This window comes from Nesoenas mayeri, assembly GCF_963082525.1.
Source record: "Nesoenas mayeri genome assembly, chromosome: 4".
Lineage (NCBI taxonomy): Eukaryota > Metazoa > Chordata > Aves > Columbiformes > Columbidae > Nesoenas > Nesoenas mayeri.
The window spans coordinates 2,570,022-2,592,847 of NC_137540.1; the positions used below are offsets into that span (position 1 = coordinate 2,570,022).

General features: G+C 42.9%; 1 protein-coding gene across 2 annotated transcripts in view; it reads left to right on the forward strand.

Annotated features, from left to right (window-relative positions):
• Positions 1-7,722: 7,722 nt before the first annotated feature.
• The window catches only part of SNCA (synuclein alpha), a gene marked incomplete at both ends in the record, with an annotated part of 48,024 nt that continues 32,920 nt past the window's right edge, over positions 7,723-22,826 (forward strand). For both annotated transcript variants that reach the window (XM_080344348.1, XM_080344349.1), the window contains 3 exons: positions 7,723-7,843; positions 12,978-13,019; positions 21,105-21,247. In XM_080344348.1, the coding sequence (XP_080200474.1) occupies positions 7,723-7,843; positions 12,978-13,019; positions 21,105-21,247 (306 nt within the window). The remainder of the gene's footprint in view (positions 7,844-12,977; positions 13,020-21,104; positions 21,248-22,826) is intronic.

Sequence of the window (22,826 nt, forward strand, 5' to 3'; positions counted from 1 at the left end):
GAGGTACAGTGTACTGAAACAACGTGGGCTTATTCCTGGCTCTTCAAGCTGCTTGAACTGAGCAGCACATTTTAGCATTGTGTGGCACTTTGAGGACTAAGATGCTCACTGGCAATGGTGTGCGAGCTGTGCTCGCTCTTCCCAATAACAAAATGTTCCCTGGGAGCCCCGTTTCAATTTCTACATGTTCTGCTTCACTGTTCGTTTGCCACCACCAGCTACATCTGCTGAGTTTCCATCAGTACTAACTGATAAATTTGTGATACGGAGGGACAGAAAAAATAGCTGTACTTTGGGATAGTGGCTGTTACTGTGCAACAAAATATGCATAGATAAAGCAGCAGGGTGCAGCCTTCCTAAAGCCACCCAGGTATATAAAAGAATATGAGAACACCTGACTGAAGGTGCATCGTGATGTTGGTGGAGAGGCTGGGAGATGGTTAGGGACCCCTAATTTGATCAGGTTTTATTTGGGCTTTAGCAGTAAATAATAATTATTCACAATTGAATGAAACATTGAAAGCACATCAGCCCTTCATAAACAGTTTCTATACAAAAGCGTAACGCAGGTTGTAGCCAATACATGTAAATTGTTCCTTGTGAGAGGGCCCTGATTAGGGACAAAAGCAGTTAGGCTCTGCTGCTCCTCACCAGAACAACACTGGACCTGATGGCATGGAAAAGCAGCAGATATTGAGTGGGGTTCTGTGTGTGGTGCACAAAAGGATGAATCAAGTTCAATGCATCCTGACACAGATTTTTTGAGCTGTGGCATAACCAGCAATCTTTCAATTGCTCAGCAAATCAGACCAGTCTCTTTCAGATAAGCTTGAAATTGCAGCAACAAAGGCAGCATCTTGTGGTGTGGTAGCCCGAGGCTGGACAAGGTCCACACCTTGGCTGCAAAAAGCTGAGATTATTACAGTGAAAGCTGAAGAGAAACAATACACTCCATATTTTAAGTTCACCACTAAAAAAGCTACAGGGATGCTAAACTCTCATTTCACAGGGCACTTGGTACCCAGGCAGGCAGTGATCTGTGATAATCATGTACCATGAATGGGTCACCTGTTTCATTCTCACTGCTCCTTCTCACATCCTTCATCTGTGCTTTATTTCCCTGTTTGTATCTTGTCATGAAACCAAGATAATAAACCCTTTTGAGCAAAGAACATTGTCCTATCATGATCAAGCACAATGAGGCATTCATCAGCAGTTGAGTGCTAATAAGAAGTGAATGCAAAAATATATTGATAGGGAAAACAAATTTAAGTTCAAAAGTATTTTTAATATCTTCTGTAGATTAGGACCACGAGGACCAGATAAACTCCGGAGACACTAATTCTGCACCTGTGCTCAAACACACAAAAGGAAATTTGGCCTAGAGAAAAATGCAGATGCCCAATATGATGGCAGACCAGCCTTCTGGGATGGTTTTCCTGGAGATACAGGGAACAGTCTACTTGTTTTAAAAAAGGAGATTAATTTGTCTCAGGTAAGAACATTTGGACCTTTTACACAGAGCACATAGCAGAGGAGTAACTACTGAGGAGTCTGAGCCACAGCATTGGCTATCAACGCACTTCTAGGACATCGCAAAGCCTTAAGTGTCTAAAAGAAAAAGCCCATTTAGGTGAACTAAATCAGCAGCCCTATTTTGGTGGGTACCTGATTTGGGGCTGTTACCGGCAATAATGCTGAAAATCTGGCCACTTGTTTAGCTGCTTTGGATGACTGGCTTCAGTCACCCAAGCATTAAAATCTGAGTCTCTCTCAATCTGACAATGTTAGCTTGACCGATGGTATGAACAGCCTGGGAAATGAGCAATCCCACAGCTGGGACTTACCAACCTGGATGCTACTAGAGGTAGGTGGTGGCTGTGACACTGACCTTGCTGGCTTGGGGCATTTAAAACGATCTGATGACGCCAGTTCTTGCTTTTCTTCTTCAGTTGGCTGTGTCATCTGACCACTAATGGTGGTTTCAAAACGTTTCATGCCCTCTCTCCCATCAATCTTCATGCATGAATAGTCATTCTCCAGAAACCTCAGCCCACTGAACACTTGAAATTCCATTCTGGACAAACCCCTTGTCAAGTCGCCTACACAAATTTGACTTGAGCGTGATCGCTGCCACCATGTTCATCCTCCCTTTGGTCCCTACCCAACTAACTTGTCCCTTACCTAAGGGATCTTTCAAGTCTTTTTCTCCTGCCTCCTGGGCATCACTGTAGAAGTGAATGCTTCAAACTGCTTGTGAATTGAAACAAATTGGAGAGCCTAACAAAAAATAAATGTTTCTAAGGTCGTTTGTTTTTTCTATTTTTCAAGACCAGAGCTTGAGGCTGCAACTGGAACAGTAATTTAAAATAAATTGAATTTACAAGTACATTTATTTTGTGCATGAATATGAGGAAAAATAACCTTTCTTTTCCCCTGTTGGTTGTCTACATTGCCCAAGCCTAAGAGCTGAGAAAGGAATCCTGCAGTCACTCTGTGCTGGGCTTAGTGCTGCATGTAGATAAATCTTAACAGCCCAGGTGTTGCCTTGAAACTAAGAATTCTAAACCAAGACAAGTGCCTAAATGTTTTGTGGCAATAAAAACATAGACAAGAAGGTACAGGCCTGTGGGGTGGCGATCGCACTAAGGATTCCAGTGAGTGATTCCATGTAATAAGCAACGGAGCCAAAGAAATCAGAATAGATAATAATGTGCTTACACAGACATTTGTTCTGTTATTCTTGGTTCCCCTGAGTCAATCTGTGATTTAAGGTCAGAGTGAATGGGAGTTGAATTGGACGTGTGGAAGGGCTGGTGGCTGATGACTGTGTGGTGAGTTTTTGGTGACTGAGGTGGCACAGCCACCACACAATGTAAATGTTGTGACATCAGAGTCTATGAACATGGTCTGAACCCCCAGTTGCCTCTAAAGCAACACACATAGTGTGTAACTGTTCTGTAAGAAATCCAAAGACAGAAATACATTTGCATAAAAACTGCACTGTTTCATGCAGCCAATGGATTTGTGAAATTAAGACCATTTTCGGATTATCTGCAATCAGCAGAAAGACCCTGCAGCGCAATAATCAATGTTAACATGTGAATGGTCTGCCCTAGGACGGCTTCCTTTCATCCTGCAGCTTTTCAGGGTTTCAAAGGTACCTTTATCTGGGTAACATCACTGTGGGTTGTGGTGGCACTGTGAGCCTGTCTGAGTCACTCGGAACAAAACAGGGAAAGGTTTCCATGTAGTGCTCAGTGTTCAAAGGGGACACTTAGTGCTTCCACATGAAGACTTTTACGTTTTCATTTTTTAACCTGAACTCAGTGAGTTGTGACAAGTTTTGCTCTGCAATATTGTTCAGTCAATGACTGTCCTTTTCACAGCGATAAAGCAGATTTACTTGATCACTAGCAACTAAAGCAACAGGGTGGATTGAAGGAGTTTTTATTACTACTCAATTGATTTTTGCTCTAGATGCTCATGCAAAATAAACAGTGTCATTAAATAAAGATTTGGGCTAAATGTGATCAGTGGGCAATGTGCTTGCTATGACCCTTTCTGCAGACAGGAAAGGCTTCAGGGGAGAACTTACTGCGATACTAATAATACTGAGGAGACAACCTAAATAAAACCAAACAGCTGTTGCAGCCAACAATAATTCCCTACCATATTTCTTTCCATTTTCCACTTTTTTTCCCATCCATTTTCAAAATGAAGTATTTCTTGTGTCAAAGTTCTTGCTCTATTATTTTTCTGTGCCTCTTACCCTCCGATGCAGAATTTAACAGCTGCTTATTTTGAATACTACAGCTGAAATTTTAAGCTTTATTTCTGGTGTGGCAGCTGATCCATCTTGCCTTTACCTCTCTATTTCTAGCTGCATGATTTTATTAACTGTCAAGCTGTTACTTTGTTTAACAGCAGAACATAATGCTACTCTTTTATAAACACAAGGCAAAAAAAACCCAAAGCCTTGCAGAAGCCAGGAGATGTAAACATCTGAGCTCTTCTTTGTGAGATTTTCAGAAATAGAGCCATAAATATACAAGGGTATTTATCATACTAGATTCTCTGTTGTTGGTAACATAACTCAATAAGTCTATCCAGATTCATATCAGTGTAATAAAAAGCAACATTTTGTGCTCATAGTCACTTACATGTTAGAGAACAAAAGGCTTCTTTAAATCTGGAAATAATACTTACATATGGAGTCAAATATTCACTTTAGTTCTAGTTTGGGTCCTAAGTTTACTGGTTAGTAAAGAACGATGGAGGGAGTGGCTTTCAGCGAGTCAGTGTATATACTAAGGTATATAATTTGCTGGGCCAGTTAACAATATGTGGAAAGCATATGTTTTTTATTCACTGTGGTTTGAAACTATGATATTTTCCTCTCCCCCAAAATGGGAGGAAATAGAAATGCCACATTGAGCTCTTGCACTACTACGTATGAATGTGCTGTGCAGGATGAATGAGATGAGGCACCTTATCTAATTTAGTTCCTGGGCTCTTATTTTTATATTTTTTAAAATTACTATTACTTTTTTAAGGGTTTTCTTGAGGGCAGAATTATCTGTATTCTCAGTCCATACTGTCTTACACAAAGAAATAAATCATTGCCAAATGCTTGGTTGATTAAACTAGTAGTGGAATGAACCAAAAGGATGTTTACCAAACAGTACAGAAATATTAAGGCTTATGAAGAAACCTGACAAAAGGAAGACTCTGCACTACGTGTTCAGAATGAAAAGGAAACCAGGGCTGCATCAGCTGTCTGTACCAGGTGATGGATGAAAGATGCTCCTTGCAGCTCACAACCTTGTTTCTCATCTATACCACGTTCTGTTTCTCCTTTTGGAGTGCGATAAAGACCAAACTGTTTCTGTAGGTCTTGCAGGATTTTATACAGCACACGAACTGATGTACTGAAGCTGACGGTCCATCTGTTCTAATGCCTTGTCTCCTACTGCTCTTGGCTTTTCATGCCTAAATTCTGCTACCAAAATAGAGAAGTTTGAAAGCTTGCCCTTTCTGGGGAAATAGTGACTTCTATGCATCACATGAGATTTGAGTAGCATTGGCCATGGTTGTAAGGTGGAGGATGTGAGCAGAGGTGTGGGGTCAGGCACATCTGGCAGGAGTGAGGCAGAACTTCTCATAATCTTCCTGATTTGGGATAAATTTTTTGTATGTGTTCAACAGAGTTAAGACGCAAATTACACCTGCAAGTGCATCACCTCCCAAACTGAAAATGAGCTGGGATCATGAACCTTGTGAGACTGATCACGTTGAGCTCCAGTCAATTAGGGCTGGAGATTTGGAAGTAGAAGTAAAAACGGGTAGATGCTTGGGTAGCTGTTCCAAGGCTTTGGTGAACGGAAGGGTGAGGTGAAGCAGAGGACTGCTGCAGTCATCACTGACAGCTCCCCTACACCAAGATGTGGTGCTCCAGGTTTCTGAGCGAGCGGTGGATGTGCAGAGTCCCGGGGGACCAAGGACCAAGCCGCTGGTCTTCCTCTTCTTCCTCTTCTTCCTCTTCCCTCTTCTTCCTCTCCTGGTCTGCGACGATGGAACAAGCGCTCCCACTTATCCCGCCTCCCACCGAGGGGGCTAAAAAGGAGGCTCGGCGGGGGGGCGCAGACCCCAGCCGGGGGTGGGCGGGAGAAAACGGGGGAACGTGGTGAAGCCTCCCTCCGCTCCTTCCTCCCTCCCTCGCTCCATCATCCCTCCCTCCCTCCGCGACGCATCCTCTCTCCACCCCTCGCCCTCTCCCCTCCCTCACACTCGCCGCCTGCGGGGCTGCCGTCGGGGGTGGTACCGCAGACCCGCTGTCCCCACTCGGGGATGTACTGAGAACGGGCAGCTCCCCAGGCCCCCCCCGCGCCTCTCCCGCCACCTCCCCATCCCCGTCCCCACCGCCCCAAGTCTGCTCGGAACGGGCCGGTCGGCGGTGGCGGAGGAGCCCGGCGGTAAGCGGAGCGGCGGGGGGCGCGGGGGCTTCGCTGAGGGCGGCGGCGGCTCCCGGGGCGCTGGCGGGGGGAGCGGGGTGAACGGCTCCGGCCGCTTCGGTGCTGCCCAGGGCTGGGCTTGCTGTGCCCGTGTGGCCGTAGGGGTGCGTGTGCATGCATCTACACATATATAAAATATCTAAAACATATATATATATATATATATATACATATGTATGTATGTATTTCCTGTTGAGCGTCCTCCTGGGCGCACGGGGGAGGGAGGCGAGGCCGGGTGCTTTGGCCGCCTTGTGCCGACGGCGTGTGAGCCGGAGCCGGTGGGTGCCGTGCGGTCGTGCCGCCCTGCCTTCCTCGGTAGCTGCATCTCTCTATATGTATAGATATATATATATATAGTCACGACGCCCTGCCCTCTCCCTCCCTCTGCAGGTGCCTGTGTATTATTTGATACACATCTGCGGTCCTCAGGTGCCCCCTCACCTGCCCGCTGGGCGGGGATAGGCCTGGGGACCCCCGTGGCAGAACCGGGGGATCCCCCAGGGACTGGCCCCCCGTGCTGGGGCTGCCTCCCCCGACTCTGTGTGTACAAGGGACATCCCCATAGCGCCAGGGTTCCAGGTGCCGTAGGCAGTTTGGCTGGAGCACAAACGCTGCCTTTCTTCGCACGCTTGTCACGAGTTAGTCGAAAGCTGCAGCAGCCCAGATGTCTTCCTAGACATCCATTCCTCCCACCCAGCCTCCGGCATAGAAAATAACAGGCAGCCGTTCTTTCTGTGTGGGTAGGGGAAGAGAAAGGATAACAGATTCATTGAAGGGACCATGACTTCTTGGTTCTAATCACTATTTTAGTGGTTTGGGTGTAGTGCTGGGTTGTACAGCTGCCACAGAACCCACCTGCTGGCTTTAGTGCAGTGCTGCAAAATCCCTGCATTCTTGCTTTTGCTTTTTAGTGAAAGCTTTTCTCAGCCCTGCTACATGCAAAGAATCCATTTAGGCAGACTCAGTTTCCAAAAGAGGGACATGGACCGTGCACAAAACACTGGGAAAACAGAATTTTCTATTTGCTCCAGTCCTTCTGGGTTGTAATGGCAGTTTCTTATAACAACAAGTGAACATTTGCCATTTTGAAGGTGTGTTTTAGCATTTTCTTTAAAGTTGTGAGTTTTTATTTAATTTTGGCTTTTTCCTCTGGATGAGAGGTGGAGTATCATCAAATCACAGGGCTAAACCTTGCAACAGGCACATGGACAGAACTGTCCTTTGGGGGAAATGATGCCTTGGTAGGCAAGGAAGGGACTTATATCAATGAATGCATCTTCCAACCAGAGCTGTGTTACAGCAACCCCTCTGTAGGATTCTGTGCAAACAGGATCCCCAAGCTCTTCTGGGATTGAGGCAACTGCTCTGGCAGTGCTGTTTAACTTCTTATACTATATACACACGACTGTGAGAAAATGTAAAGGTGATTCACGTAATTGTACTCATTTTCTTTCTCTTTATTTCACTGTTCTTTCTATCTGAAATACTGTGTGCAGCCTCACATACAGCGAGGTTTCTATATTGCTAATAGAGATGAGGATGAAAGCTACATAATATGGGGATATAAATAATATCTTTTTAAAGTAATTGTGATCCTGTTCAGTTTGAATAAAATTTCCTTCCCTTTCCAGGATAAAAACTGAAAAAGTCTCACTGAAAGTGCACTTGTTTTTTTTTCCCTAGAGCTGTGTGAAGAAATTCTTCAGCCATGGATGTGTTCATGAAAGGACTTTCCAAGGCAAAGGAGGGAGTTGTAGCAGCAGCAGAGAAAACCAAGCAGGGTGTGGCAGAGGCGGCGGGGAAGACGAAAGAGGGGGTCCTTTACGTGGGTAGGTACTACGGGGTGCTGGACCCTGACATTCACAGCTGGGGCCTCACCAGAGCTCATCTTCTGGAAAAACAATATGTGATCACTCATAGGACATCATCACACAACAAATGAGAGTCGTGACCTCCTGAGCTCCAGTTCTTTGAAGGCAAACGTTGGTTGTTCTGTCACTGCACTGGGCTGGCGTTACTGCTTAGTGGAGCCACGTCCATAATGCCACGCTCAACAAGGCTGTGAAGTACGAGGTGCCTTCCCGTACAGGTCGCTAGCTAGCACGCTATTTTGCTGGGTTAAGGTTGAAGGGGTGCTTAATATACTAAAAATAAATTTAAAAATAAAAATATATAGAAAAGCTGAAGTGGAAGGTGACTTCACAGCATCCCTTAGAACATGCGGGTTTTAAGGGGGATTTTAAAAGAAGAAACATGAGAGGTTAATTCAGGAACTGAGCGTAAACCATGCTGACTCCTTGGCACATCCACAGTAACATTTTACACGGCAAAGTGTCACCTCTCCTCATCTTTTGAAATTAACTTCGTGTTCTGTACTTACTGTTGCATTTCCATAGCGGATATTTTCCATGAAGAGCCACTACAGTTAATGAGGTAGTGCAGGTAGAACCCAAGGCAACAAAGCGGTTGTTAAGTTACTTATTTAGGCCACACAAGAGTCTTGCATGGAGCCAGGGATAAAATTATTTTCAAACCCCAGATCAGCACTTCAGTTGCATGATTATCATCTTCACTTAGCAAGTATCGGGTTTTAGGGGACTATCTTGCAAATGCTGCAATGAAAAACTCACAGGAAAATGATCTGTCACAACCACATGAATAACTGGTCATTGAAAAAAAGTAATTATGGATCTATTTGTCCTATTTATCAAATAAAGCCAGTCTATAAAAGAATGAAGGGGAAAAGATGGTCTATTCTGTAGGTCATTTCGGCTTTGGTGATTTTGAGCAGGTCAGTTCTGTAAGGGATGCTGTGTGTACCGAGGGAGATGTGCACAGGAATCAAAGAGAAATTACCCAGAGCTGAAAACCAGAGGCATTTCTCTTAAACGAGAACACTGAGGTCTCTGCAATTCCAATGTCTTTTCAGGATTCCCTCTGCCCTTGCAGGTTAGTGCTAGTCTGTAACAAATTATTGCTGCTCCAGATAGTTTGGACTACTCATTTGGAACATACTTTTCTCCTGCTGAGCCACAGCAAAGCTCAGAGCTCTTGCCAACAGAGATGGCAGTCATTTTGAAAGCTAATTGTAAGATGAGTCTATTTTAAAATGAGCGTCTGCTCATCTTCAAGATGTCAAAATGTTTTTTTGCTGTACGTTGTGCATGATATTGGAGTTATTTTTCAGGGCAGGGCTTTCTTTTTCTTTGTTTTCTTGTAGTTCCTCACCACGCTTCTGGGATCATTGATTTCTTCATATTAGAAACCTGTGCTGTGCGCTGATTTAATCTTTGTGCCTGACCTGTTCTCCAGACTGTAATATAATAATATTTGAACCTAGTCCTGCTCCCAAAGGCAACAGATTTTCTATTGTCTTCAGAGATGCTTTGCTGAGGTTGGACTTTGTAGGGTAGGCTTGCTATTTATTTTAAGAATAAAATACTGAGGACAGTGGAGCCCTGAGACACGATAGGGACCTGTGCAGATGGCCATAGGGGTGGTGAAGGATCCTTCAGCAGATGCCTCCCTTTCAGGAGGAAAGAGCTACATGCACAGTTTCAGTCATGCGGGTAAAAAGGCCTTTGGTTGAAGTTGTCCCCAGGAGCTCTGGCAGGTCATCTCTTCTGAGCAGCCTTAACAAAGGCTGCTGTGATAATCTTTTGGTTCTGTGGGCTGATAACAGTTGCAATGCAAAAGGTGATGAAACCCCTTGCTGAGCAGAGGAGGGGAGCAGCACACTGCGTTAGAGCTCCTGAAGGTTTCTCCCTCCATATATCTGTAGCTGGGTTATCAGATAGGAGTTTCACAGGCGGATTATGCTGTGAAAGCTGCCTGATATCTTGCAAAAAGAAGAACATAACACCATTGGGCTGAGAGGGACCTGCTCATCATTTTCAGTTGCAACAGTCAGCTCCATGACATCCAGCCTTCCGTTGCTTCTGGAGAATTAATAAGATGCAAAGTCTTTGGTCCAGATTCCCTACATGACATGGTCTCCTACTGAAAACAGTGGAATTTAAGTAAACCTGGAAAACATCTGGACCTTCCTGCCCAGGCCACTGTTATTTATTATGTGAGAGACTGTAGCTTATTCCTACCTGTTAAAAGTTCTCTTTGGCACAGGAGGAATCTTAGAGCTCTGAGGGAGAGTGGCGTATTGGAAGATTAACTGTGAATCTTTTTGCCTCTCTGTGCTGACGTCTTCTCTTTCTTCCCTCAGTCCACTGTCTTTGCCTTGCTTTTTAATACCCAAGATACTGTTTAATGCAGTCTGCAGTGTGTTTTTATGCTTCCAGGTGTTCATTTTTCTTTCCCTAAATTCCTCTGCTGATACATTTCTGCACTAGCCAGCCGAAATCACTGGCTCTGTCTTGACTTGCCCAAGCACAGCATCAACACCTTCCTTGACGTCAAACAATGGCTTGGTCATTGATTAGAAAGGAGGACTGAGACTCAGCCATTCTGTGCTGCTTCACGTACACCGTAAATTTAAAACTGTGCCTCCATATATCCTTTGAGAGCTGTTGGTGTGAAGCAGTGAGGAAACGAGTGGCAATACTTACCCCCACTTGCTCTGAAACCAGGGATGAGGGTCCAAAGGATGCTCCTGCGTGCTCTCAGTGATGCACTGAGTGCTCCTGAGCTCTGCAAGCACTACCAGGGAGATGAAGTTTTTGCTCAGTTGACTCGAGTGCATGTTCAGTGCTCAGGAACAGAAGTTTCCAGTCTGACAATTTTCGATGTGTTATACCCTAGCAGAACAAAGGAATAGCTTATCACGAGCAGTGCAGCCCATGCATGAGTTGTTTACTACTCCCTGTGCTTAGCTGGCACGTGGCCTTTGAGTAGAGAGTGCAGCCGTGACCTATTTGGCAAGACAATCCGAATTCCTCCGCTGCACTCTCTTTTTATAAGGTTTCTTATTTTCCTTTGGCAGTAGAAAAGCCAGAGGAGTAGTCAAGGGACTTGAGGTCTGTCTGATGAATAATGGGCTTCAGCACTTGGGAGCTAGTGTTTTTCTTAGATGATAATTTTGCCTTCACCCAATTTGGGCTTATGTCTCCCTGTCTTTAACCAGCTCTGACTAAGCAACCTGAATCTCAGGGAGGGCTTGCTTGGAATGGTCTGTTTTTGTCTCAAAAATCCCAGAAATGAATGCACTCTTCTCCTTCCCTTCACAAAAATGTGTATTATAGCAAAGAAAAGTGGCATTACCAAGTACTACTATCACTCCTGAATCACCTAAGCAGTATAGGCCAGTGTCAGGTTCCTTGGTCTTTGTATTATCCCTGCTCTGATTCCTCTGTCCCCCTTCTTATTCAGGGTACAATGAACAAGATTATTGATAATTTGGGAATGCCAGAATGAAAGATAGCTAGTTTCTCTCAGAAACAATATGGATGACCAGCTTTCCTTCATTGCCAGCCAGGAGTCGTCCTACTGAATTCAACTGTTGTTATTTATATGCTTGTTCTGGCTGGTCCTAATGTACTTATAGATCCTGTTGTAGCTGTGACTGCAGAAACAGCTCCTTCCATGCAAGTGTGCAGTAGTGGGGCAAATAGGATTGAGCTCTAACATATGCTGTGAGGTCTGGACCAGCGCCTAGCTGGTTGTTTGCCAGTTAATGGATTTGGCTATGCGTATTTCTGCTCTGTATGGCTCTGTGAGACGAGGTTTCATTAAAGAAAAGCCTCTCTTCCACTAACAGAAAGAGACGAGCATTTCTGTGTTAGTTGCAGTGTTACATCAGCATGCGTGCAGTAAGAGCTAATTTGCGGGTGTCCCTCTGGAGATGGATCCATTGCAGAGTCCTCAGGGAGTTCTGTCCTACCATCCAGCTCCTACCAGCCCCATGGAACTCAGTACTTACTATCACAGCTTTCCATGTGTTTAATAGCTTGGCTTGCAGACAATAACTTCAACAAGATGAATGAGATAATGGCCAGGTCTAACAATGCATTTAAAATCATATGCTTAATATTAAGTGTTCAGATAGACACACTGTAAGCCTGAAATGGTGTTTAGTCTCTTTTTAGAACCATCACCTGCTTGGATTCCAGTATGTGTTCAAAGGGCTTTGCTTCTTCAGGTCTCATGGTGCCACAGGATCAAGAACCGAAGTCCTAAAACTAGTCCTTAGACATTAACACCTTGAATTTAATAGAACGGACCATTCTTTCAATGGTAAATATTTTCGGTGAGAGAAAACAAGCTTTTTCAAAAGAGAAAACTGTAATAAAGGAAGGAAAAGACTTCTTAGCTGTTCAACCTCTTCATTAGCTAGTTAAGGGAACATGTCATTTTACATCATGCAACGTTATGTTTCCCCTCTTACTTACCATGGATTATTATTCTGCTCATGCTCAAGGGTAACAGAGCCTTTTCAATGCTGTAATCAATCAGCGCCATAAGTACATGGCTTAGGTCCCATAAATTGGCACTACTAGCAAGCAGGACATATTGATGAATGAACTTGTATTTCGGTGTTTAATTGTATTATTGTAAAAGCTGAGATCTGGAGAAGAGTTGTAAATTAAGTTCGTAAAGATCTTCTGGAAACTTTGGCTCTGCTCTTCTGCAAAGGGCTGTATAAGCCTCCTCAGAACATTGACCGTGACATGTTTTCCATGCAGAATCATCTGTGTGAATTTCCAAAGTGGGAGCCTTCATTAACACCGTTATTAAGAAAATGGCAATGAAGTCAGCATGTACAAAAAATAAACTGCAGAAGTGTTACCTGTATTATTCACCTTTCCACAGTCAATGCTCATGCTGTTGCTCTTTATTGATGGTTTTACCCTTTCCCTTAGATTGAATTTCTCGTTAATTAATTTGAATAATCTTAGAAAATACTGTATGCAACTGTATGTAATCTATATATTCATCTCTCTTTGTCACCCATCTACTCTTTGCCAGCACTTAAGAACATGTATCTTCAACCTAATATTGTTCTTTGTTCAGGTTCCAGGACCAAGGAAGGAGTTGTTCATGGTGTCACAACAGGTAAGACAATTCTCTTAATTTCAATTGCTTGCCTACATCTGATTAACCAAGCATTTAGCTGTTAAAAACCCCATGTATTTTTCTGAGAGCACTCCAATTTATGCATGATAGAAAAACATTAAAAAATGGAGAGGCAGAAAGCAACATTCATTTTGCCAAAATACATACGCTGTTTTACAGTCAAATATATACATTTAATATAGTTGTTTGTATGTAAGAAGGGTTTTTTAGAGATGTTCTGAATCAAAGTCAGGCTGTATTAATATGAGCCAGGAGACTCATGAAAACAGATTCCTAAATAGAAGGAGATAACTTGCTTTTGTAGAAATAGATAAATCAAGGGTCTTTCTGGTTTTTGCCTGTTGTCAAAGGCGAAATATTCAGTGCTGGCATTATAAACTAGTTGGTATAAAAAAGTGAAGTGTTCATTTTTTTTTTCAATTAAGAACTTCCACCTATGGAAACTGCACATCTGGCTTGGGTGCCGGGGTTTGTCTCGCAGTGTTCCGAGGAGGCAGAAAGGTGGGGTGTGGATAAGAGGAGTGCCATGGGGGGCAGACTAGGGGGCACGGTCGGGAGGAGCTGGGCGGGTGGCAGGAGGACTCTGCTCTGCGGTTCGACTTGCTCACAGCTGGGCAGTGGGAACAGATGGGAATTACTGCTACAAACAGGGCAGGAAAATAATGTAGAAGGAGGGACTTTAAGGGGACACACTGACTGCAGCCCGTATGACGTCACAGATATGGATTATGACGCAACCATTCCATCACAGCAGTTGCGCGCCGGCAGGGGGCGTTCCTCTGCGTCTCCGAGCCCGCTGATTGGACGAGCCGGGAAGGGGCGGGGCCCGCAGCCGGGGCGCGGGTGATTTAACGCGGCTGCGGCCGCCGGGGCTGGTTGATGGTCCGTGTCCGGGTAATCGCGGCGGTCCCGCAGCCGCCCGAGCGTGGTGGTTCTTTGTCAGTATCCGGGGAACCGCGGCGGTCCTGCAGACAGAGCTCCTGGTGGTGCTGGTTCCGTCTCGGTGTCTGGGGAATCACTGCGGTCCTGCGATGTTTGCGGAGCTGGAGTGCAGTAGCAATTGCACCTGCGGGAGCTGTGATCTGGCGGTCAGGCTGCGGAGCATCTGGGAGCCCGGGAAGGAGGTGTCTCCTGGAGCTGTGCTGTGCCGGCTCTGGTGCACACAAGGCAGCTCAGCATGGCTGATGCAGAGGTAGGTCCAGGACCTGTGTTGCAGCAGGAGGAATGCAGTGTTGGGGGGTAGGGAGGGCTGGAAGCAGGTTGCTGGAGGGACCTGTAAGAGGAACCCTCTTAGCTACAGAATATCTATGAGGCTCTAGGTGTGGTGGACAAAGCACATGATGAGGCAGAAGAACAGGAGCCTGTGCAAGCAACATCTTTGAGGGTGCATAAACCAAGCCCTTGAAGCAAGACCTGCATTAAGACCAGTGTTGAGAAAAAACAACAGTGAGCTGTGGTCATTGGTGACTCTGTCTTGAACAGAATGGAGACATCCATTTGCAGGTTGGATCCTCTTTTTGGGGAAGTTTTTTGTCTCTCTGGGGCTCCCATGGGGATGTCACCAGGTGACTGATGAGGTTAGTTCAACCTTCGGGCTATTACTGATTCTTGATCTTTCAGGTGGGTACTAATGAAGTTGCAACTAGAAGTGCAATTAAAAGTGATTTCAGGGCCCTGGCAAGACAGCTAAAAGGTTCAGGAGCACAGGTGATACTTTCCTTGACCCTCCCAATAATGGGGAGAGACTTCAGAAGAAATGGGTACACCCAAGTCATCAATACCTGCTTCCAGGACTGGTGCCCCTGCTAGAGCTTTGGTTTTTCAAACCATGGAAGAGTCTTTGAGACACAAGGTACTCTATGGCCTGATGGGGAAAATTTGCTTGTCAGCTGGTGGGATTGATGGAGAGGGCTTTAAATGGACACATCTGTGGCTGCAGAGAATGCCATGTGAACTTAACATCTCAGTATCATCTGTGCTCTTGGTGGTTCTTTGTATCACCCTGAGGTCTGTTTCCAACAAAACACAGATAGTATGGTTTCAGAGCAGGTGTTCTTGTCCCTGCAGCCTGGGCATGCCCATCACCCCTTCTGTTCCCAAAGGATTCTGTGACTCATCATTGTGTCCCACCAGAGCTGCTTGAGTGGGAAGAGAGAAGGGAAATGATTTATAGGAAAGAAACAGATTTCAGAGTTTCAATAAACTGATTTGAATTTATTACAGTTATGATGGTTTTGATTTTTTTTTAGCACTGCCTAATCTCTCAGTGACAACAGCACTTTGAAGCTTTGAAGTTAATTCCAGACATGTGTATTCACATTAGCATTCCGACACTGGAAAGGAGTAAATTTGCATTTTAAATTGATTTGCAGGGTTCACTGTGGGCATGAACTGAAACCAGTAATCAACAATTTGGAGAGACTACTAAGTGGCAAGGTGAACAGTCTCTTTGATCTCTACAAAGCACAGGAAAGCCAAGGCTGACCACAGTGCATTGAATAGAACTTGTGACTGCTGCAGCACCTGAGACTTCTGGAGATATGAAGAAAGGGCATGGTCAATAAGTGTAAAGTGTTTACCCTAAGAAACTAGAAAACAAATGATGGAGCAGAAAAGGCTTTCTTCTTTTTTGTTCTGTTTGCAGCCACCTATGCTCAGGTAAACCAATGCAAAGGGTAAACAAATGGCAACACTTGATATCTCAACCCAAATAAATGGTTGAGAAGTCAGTCAAGACTATTCGTAGTAATAAAACTGAACATGGTTGAAAGTCATTCAGGTCTTAGCCTGAGGCTAAACATCCATGCTCTTGTTGTGAGGTTTGAAATCTCAGCTTGTTAGACCTCAATTAAGAGAAATATTTAGAGAGATCATTACTGTAGCCAGTAGAAGATTGCAGTAGAGTGAGATCTGAGATGCATATATATATATATATATATATATATATATATAAAAAATATCAGATGTGGGAACAGCAACTGATAGCACTAACAAGTAAGTCAATAGAGATGATGTTCACCAAGCTAGGATTTATGAGAGAATAAAAGGGCATTTGCACATGTATGGAACTTGCTGAAGCACTGGGACTCTAGTAGGTGAACTATTGGGAAAGGTCTTTCCCACCTCCTGAGAGAAACAACTGATCTTGAATCCTGTGAGCACTTATCTTTATCTGATTGCAATATGTGTAATGAGACAGGAAATTTTAAGTAGATGAATAGAATTTTTAACAGGTTTGACAAAATTTTGTTCTGGAAGATACAAAACAGACTATAAAGCCAAACATAGAGCGTATCTGTTATGTGCTGTGCCTGTGAATAGAAAATTCAGAAAGATTACTGGGAATTTTAGGCAAAGTGGTGGTTGCTTCTCACCCATTTTAGGAAGTGGATAACACAAAGTGAAGCACCCAAAGGTTGGGAATAATGAGCAGTGTGCCATGGTTTGCTTCCTGCCAGCCTGTTCATCTGTTTGAAAGGAGCGTGGCTGTTGACCAAAAATGGAAAAGGATGAGAAGCCATGCAGGCTGAAAGGCAGCGGTGAGGAGACCTAATGCAGAAATCCAGAGGGCATGGTTTCTAAAATGAAACAATAATGGCTTGCTATTGTAAGGACGGATGAATTGCTTGGGCATGTCTTTTAAAAATAAAAATTAAAAACCGGCAAGTCTCTGAGGAGTTGTTCTGGCCAGCAGTAAAAACAGGCTTGGGTTCGCTGTTGTGATGCTATGAGAGATAATATGAAGACACTAAGAAATGTTGAAGTCATCTTGGAAATTGAACCCATTTAAATCGATGCTAATAAAACCGATATGACAAAACTGCCTTTTGAGGCACTTGGAAAAACTTACTTGTCTCTTTTGATAGGACTAAGAGTTTGCTGGTTTTGGTAGTTGTCTGTTGCACCAAGGTGATAATATCATGTGAAACTTGAGGTGCAATAACACATTTAGTTATATGAATAAAAATTATTCAAGAGGCTGGAGACAGTCAATGCAAACGAGAATCACAGCTCAAAATAAACATGTTCACACTTGTACAGTTCTTTATTACTGTCTGCGTTCCAAGGCCTTCCTAGTTTTGTTATTTTTGTGTCATTTGTGGTTTAAAACCCTTTGCTGATAAAGGAACTGGGCACTGACACACCTCAAAGTGCCCAACAACTCCATGGGCTTTTGGGTCAGTTGCTTTCTGAATCCAGAAATACCAGACTGAGATGCTTCTCTCTTTAAACAAAATAGGACCTGATTGCAGTGGGTTTAGTGGCATCAAGACACAGCAAAATGAGGAAACCAGGCTGTGATTCACAGGAATACAGTATGTTATTTGTCAGGTTGCCCCTAGAACTTCTGCAGAGGAAGCAGCTTTGCTCATTGGTTTTATGGTGCCTTAGCTTGTGTATCTGAGCTGCCTAATTATAATAATGTCTACTGGCTTTCAACTGAGAGTGCGTAATTCATCCGTTGTGCTTATCTCTCAGGGATAAGTGTCAAGGAATGTACAGTACCAAAGATGAAATATTGACAGTCCATCTCCTGGTAATCAAAATAAACCACTCTTTTGTCCAACAGATGAGCCAAAAAGCCCTTCATTTTAACCATGTGTCTGTTTCCCAAGGCTGAATCGAGACACAGTATCGACAGTTATGAACAACAGTCAAGTGTTTTACTTAATTCTTTTATTCTTGTTGTTCTTAACACTCACGGTGTTGTGTTCTTGTTGCATTTGCCTGAATTCCATCGGGTATCTTACAGTAAATTGTATGAATTAATGAACCTCCAACTTATTGCTTTATTGTAATTAATTCTTCAAGTACCTAAGGCAAGCTTATTGTCTGAAATACATATTCTAAAGTGTATTTAGTGCAGTAAGAGTAATTTCATTAATTCAGAGAAATCCTGTGGTTTTCATCTACTTTTATAATTCAAAATTGAAAGCAACTAGTTCTCATTTTGAATTGCTCCAGAGGTTTTGCATTGATACCCAGTGTCACCCAGTTGTCTGTAATAAGTAGGGAAAAGAAATCTTCGACGTTAATAAGTTTTGCAGAGTGTTCTAGTCAGTATTAGAACTTCAATTTCAAAGTTATCCTTGGCATGGGCATAGTCCACGGTCCTGGGATTATTTACTGGAATGGACAATCTCTGCGTAGACTGATGGAAGGAATCAGGCCAGAGCTCTGCAGAAGCTCATTTGCTCTGTTTCTCAGTGCTGCGATGCAAAGCAGATGTCAACTTCACAAAGACTTAATGGTTTAAGATCATTAAACAACCCAGATTTGGATTAATTTAATTAGTTGGTATCAACTCCCTGCGTTCTGAACTGATTTGTTTGTGTGCACTTAATGCTTTTCCCCTGTTACTACTTAATGTAAGCAATAAAATATATGAGACTGGAAACCTATTTTGTATTTTCATCTCCTGTTGCCAGGCTTCCAGAGCTGAAGGGTCACCAGGCTGGAGCTTATTTCCAGAGTCAGTCTGGTAATCAGGGCTTTGATGGTGTTTGGATATTCCTTAGAGACAGCAAAGAAGATTCTCTCCTGCTAGTATTGGTGCTTTTGCAGATCTGTGCTGTGTGGATGTTTTGCTGGATTTATCTTCATGGCTGTGATTTCTGAAGCAGCATGCAAGATCTTTCATGCTAACTCCTGTGTTGGCTTCCTTATGCTATGTCTGGAATAGGAGTAATCTTAAATATACTGCTTTTGTTACTACTTTTATCAGGTATCTCGTCATTGTGCTGGTGGCCTGATTAGTTTGTTGTTGTGTTTGCACGTACTAAGGCTTTCCCAGGGTAATGTGTTTCTGGAAGGAGAAAACAGACTTTGCCCAGAGCTTTCCCAAAACCCTCTGGTGCTGGGAGCAGCAGCCACTGAATAGCTGCTTTTGGCAAGTGGTTGTACTTGCCATGACAATATAGCCTGAGAAATGGGGGCTTAACAGTGGCAGCGGGAATTAGGTGGTTTATATCGCAGCATCCACAAGGCACCCAATTGCACTCTATTCTTTTGAGGCTCAGGGTTTTTTAAGATCTTGAGATAATTTCAGTTTTGTTGTCTTTTTCCTTCTCTCCCAGAAAAGGAATGAAGCAGAGGAAAAGTAAAAATCAATACTGAAACTTGCCTAACACATATCCTTTTAATTTTTTTTAAATTTCTTGGAAAATACTGCTTGCTTTAAAGCTTATTTTTGCATGATACTTCTTTTCTTCCATAGCTCTGTTGGAGATTTCTTCTAGCCATTTTAAATAATATCAAAGCATTAAAAAGTTTGTCTCGGATGTTCCTTTGTTTCTGAAATACCCCACGCACAATCAGATCTTAACATTATTTGGAAGATATAATGAGTTACAAGGACACATACTTTGAGATATATGTTTGCAAGAGCTAATGACAAACTTCCTAAATGAATTTCCTGTGTAGAATCCAGAGCTTTTGTAATCTGTAGCTGGTAATAATGAAATGCGCATCTTCATAGATTTCTCCCCGCACTTGCTAGTGTTATGTCAAACCTGCCTGAGGGCAACATTTGCTTTTCAGCAAAACCCACATTTGATTTTATATATATATATATATATATATTTAATTTTTTTTTTTTTTCTGGAAAAAGCACGGCAGTAGAGTACTGGAGGAGCAATACAGTGAAATTTCTCATTAATTTGTATCATATTAGCATGTTGGAAGATCTTTAGAACAGATCGTTTTTCACTTCCGAGTTTCAGACAACATACAGGCTGTTGTCCTGCTCTGTAATGGAAGCTCCTGGTTTTAGTCATAATAGGGATAATACCCAATTGGTTACTGATTTTTCACTCCAGTTAAAATGAGTGTTAAACAGACTGCCTCTGGTTTCAGTCAGCAGATAATTATTATTTGGGTCTTTAATAAAAATCACATATCAGGCACACGGTTTACTTTTCTAGCTTTTCCCTAGTAGTTGTTATTTGATGTCAATCACAGCAATCTGTGCTGTGTGCCCTGTGATATGGACAGATGATGCTCTTTATGTAAGGAATTAAAACAATCTAATTTATCCATAGAAAACCTGCCTCAAAAAGTCTCTGAAAGCATGGCCATAAAGGGTACAAATAGAGCTACGAATACATTCCATGGATCAGGTAGGATTTGGGCTGGATTAGAATTACAAAACTGTATGCTGGATGGCTTTGAAGAACAGTCCCTTGTTTAGATGAGTAAATGTGTTGGGTTTTCTGTCTGGTTGGTTTTTTTGTTTTCTGAAAATCTAGACATTTAACTTTAAGGCATGAAGTCACTCCATCTCTTTTGTTAGAGTGGTTTCACTCTAGTGCAAGCTGCTGCCAGAAAGAGCCCTTGGGATGAATGAGCAGAAAGAGCCCAGTAATATTCGGAAAAGTAGAATGGCAACTGCTGCTGGTGTATGTGGGCTAAATGAGTTGCTGTTTCCCTGGAGCTTTGAAGTGAGTTATTAATCCAGGTTGCTTCGGCGTCTTCAGCATTCATTCAGCAGATTAGTATGTTATGGATGGACACATCAGTAGTAGGGGCAAAAACCTCAGAGAGCCAGATGAAAGGTTGTTGGAAATTGAAATTGAGGTTGTTGGAATTGGAAATTCTCTGGTTGAACCACAGTAGCTCAAGTGTATTTTTAAAAAATAAAACAATAATCAATGGCTTTTGAGTCTAATGTAAAAAAATAATCTTGCGTGCCATGTAACATGGAAGTGTTTGGACTAATTGAAATGCACTTCCACACTAGGATATATTGAATGCAGTTTTTGTACGTTACACAGTGAGTTCGACATAATAAGAGCTCCTAAGTAATGAATTTTGTTCCCTAAAGTAAAGGTAGACGTGAATTAAAATGTCAAATGTCTTTCACGTGAAAGAAGTTGAGCCACAAATAAGCTTATTTTTGCTTCTGCTACTCCAGTGTTATCAGATGGACAGTCTCATTTCTTAAGATCTACTTGGGGTACACAATGTGCAACGACCTTATGGCTCTTCATGGTATTGAGCTGTCAGTGGTAGATATGATTCTCTGAAGAACCATAATGTGTTTTTCCATCTTCTGCTTCTCCTCAGTGGCTGAGAAGACCAAAGAGCAAGTGTCCAATGTTGGGGGAGCAGTGGTGACAGGAGTGACGGCAGTGGCCCAGAAGACGGTGGAAGGAGCAGGGAACATTGCTGCAGCCACCGGCTTGGTCAAGAAGGATCCGCTGGCCAAACAGGTGTGTTTATTTAGTCTTTTCCAGGAGAAGTGAACGATGAGTGGCCTCTCTGAGTGGTGCGGGCAGATGGAGCGTTGTCTTTTGTCTTTGTCAGCGGTATGAGCACAGGATGCTCTGTGTTGCACTAAACAGAGAGCAAAGAAAATGTATTTTGTTTATAACTTTTGAGTGACCTGCATGATCTGGGACCTTGAGTAAGACTGGGCATGGGACTTACTGTTCTGAAAAGTCTTTGCAAATTTGGATCACAGTTTGAAATGTGATCTAGTGGTGATTCTGAGCTCAGCAGCCTCTGACTGGGGGGCAGTTGTAGGATCTCTGTACAGTTGAACGGGAAAGACAACTGTTTTTCCAAAGAACTCAGGATTGAAAAGCAGCCCGCAAGAGCTGCAGGGTCAAACAAAGAATCTCAGGTTTAACAGCACTATCGTATCTTCTGCAGATGAAGAGCAGAAGCAATCATGTAGCAGTCCACTGACTGGTTAGATATTACTACATTGCATTTAACGTCAAGATCTAGCTGGAGAGCTGCTATCTTCCATGAACTCACAAATGTCTCCAAACTATTCTGAACTCTTGGGATTAAATTTGCTCTAGCTCAGCATATAAAACATCCTGTAGATATCGCCATTTCAGCACCAAGGTGAACATCAAGTATTTGCACAATACCAAGAGTTTTGTTGCTGGTGCACTGTGGTCATCTTCTTCTACTTACACTAGAAGAAAAGTGTCCCCAGACAGCTGGTGGGAAAGATGCTTTATGAAATGCATATAGTGTTGTTTGGAGACAAAATTAACCCAGAAGAAACAACCTGCTTTTGTGTTGTTTTCTCTGTGAACATAGAATGGTTAGAAAAAAATAGGATTATGAAGGATATTAGTATTTGCACAAAAAAATATGCATGCCATATGCGTTCAGTGTGAACAAGTTCTAAGGTGTATCTTATTTCCAGTTAATGCCCAGAAGAGCTATTAAATTAAGTCCTCAGAAAGTCATCTTTGTCTGTTGTTGGAGTGTATTCCTGTCTGTCTGACAAATCCTATTGATGCTTTAGTTTGAGAGGAAAAGGAATATTCCATTGTGGTGGGCATTCAGGCCACTGGGGCAGATTGGTCTTGAAAACGCCTCGCAAGCGGTTTTGTTCTGTTTCAAAGAATTTTCCTGAGGGGCTTTTTAGTCCTCTTTTTCTTCAGCTATAAGTAAAATGTTGCATTTGATGTGGCTGTGGCCCATTGTAAAAGCCATGTTGAAGATATACAGAATCGAGTATCTAATAAAATGCCAAGGGATATGCCAGTATCATGTGGCCACAATAGTCTGTATACCTGGTTTCTGCTAAAGCTCTTTCATAGTTTTATGCTGTTGATATTTTTTTCAGTTTGTAGCTGTTCAAACTCCATGTCCTAAGGGTCACCATTGCTGTAATATGCGATTACCTACTTTAGTACTTACCATACCTAATACTTTTTATATTAATATATGCACATAGATCCTTATTTTAAAGTGTGAAGCAAATATCTGCTGGCTTTCATTTAATTCTTTTCCGTATATTGTAAAGCTTTAATGTGAGTCATG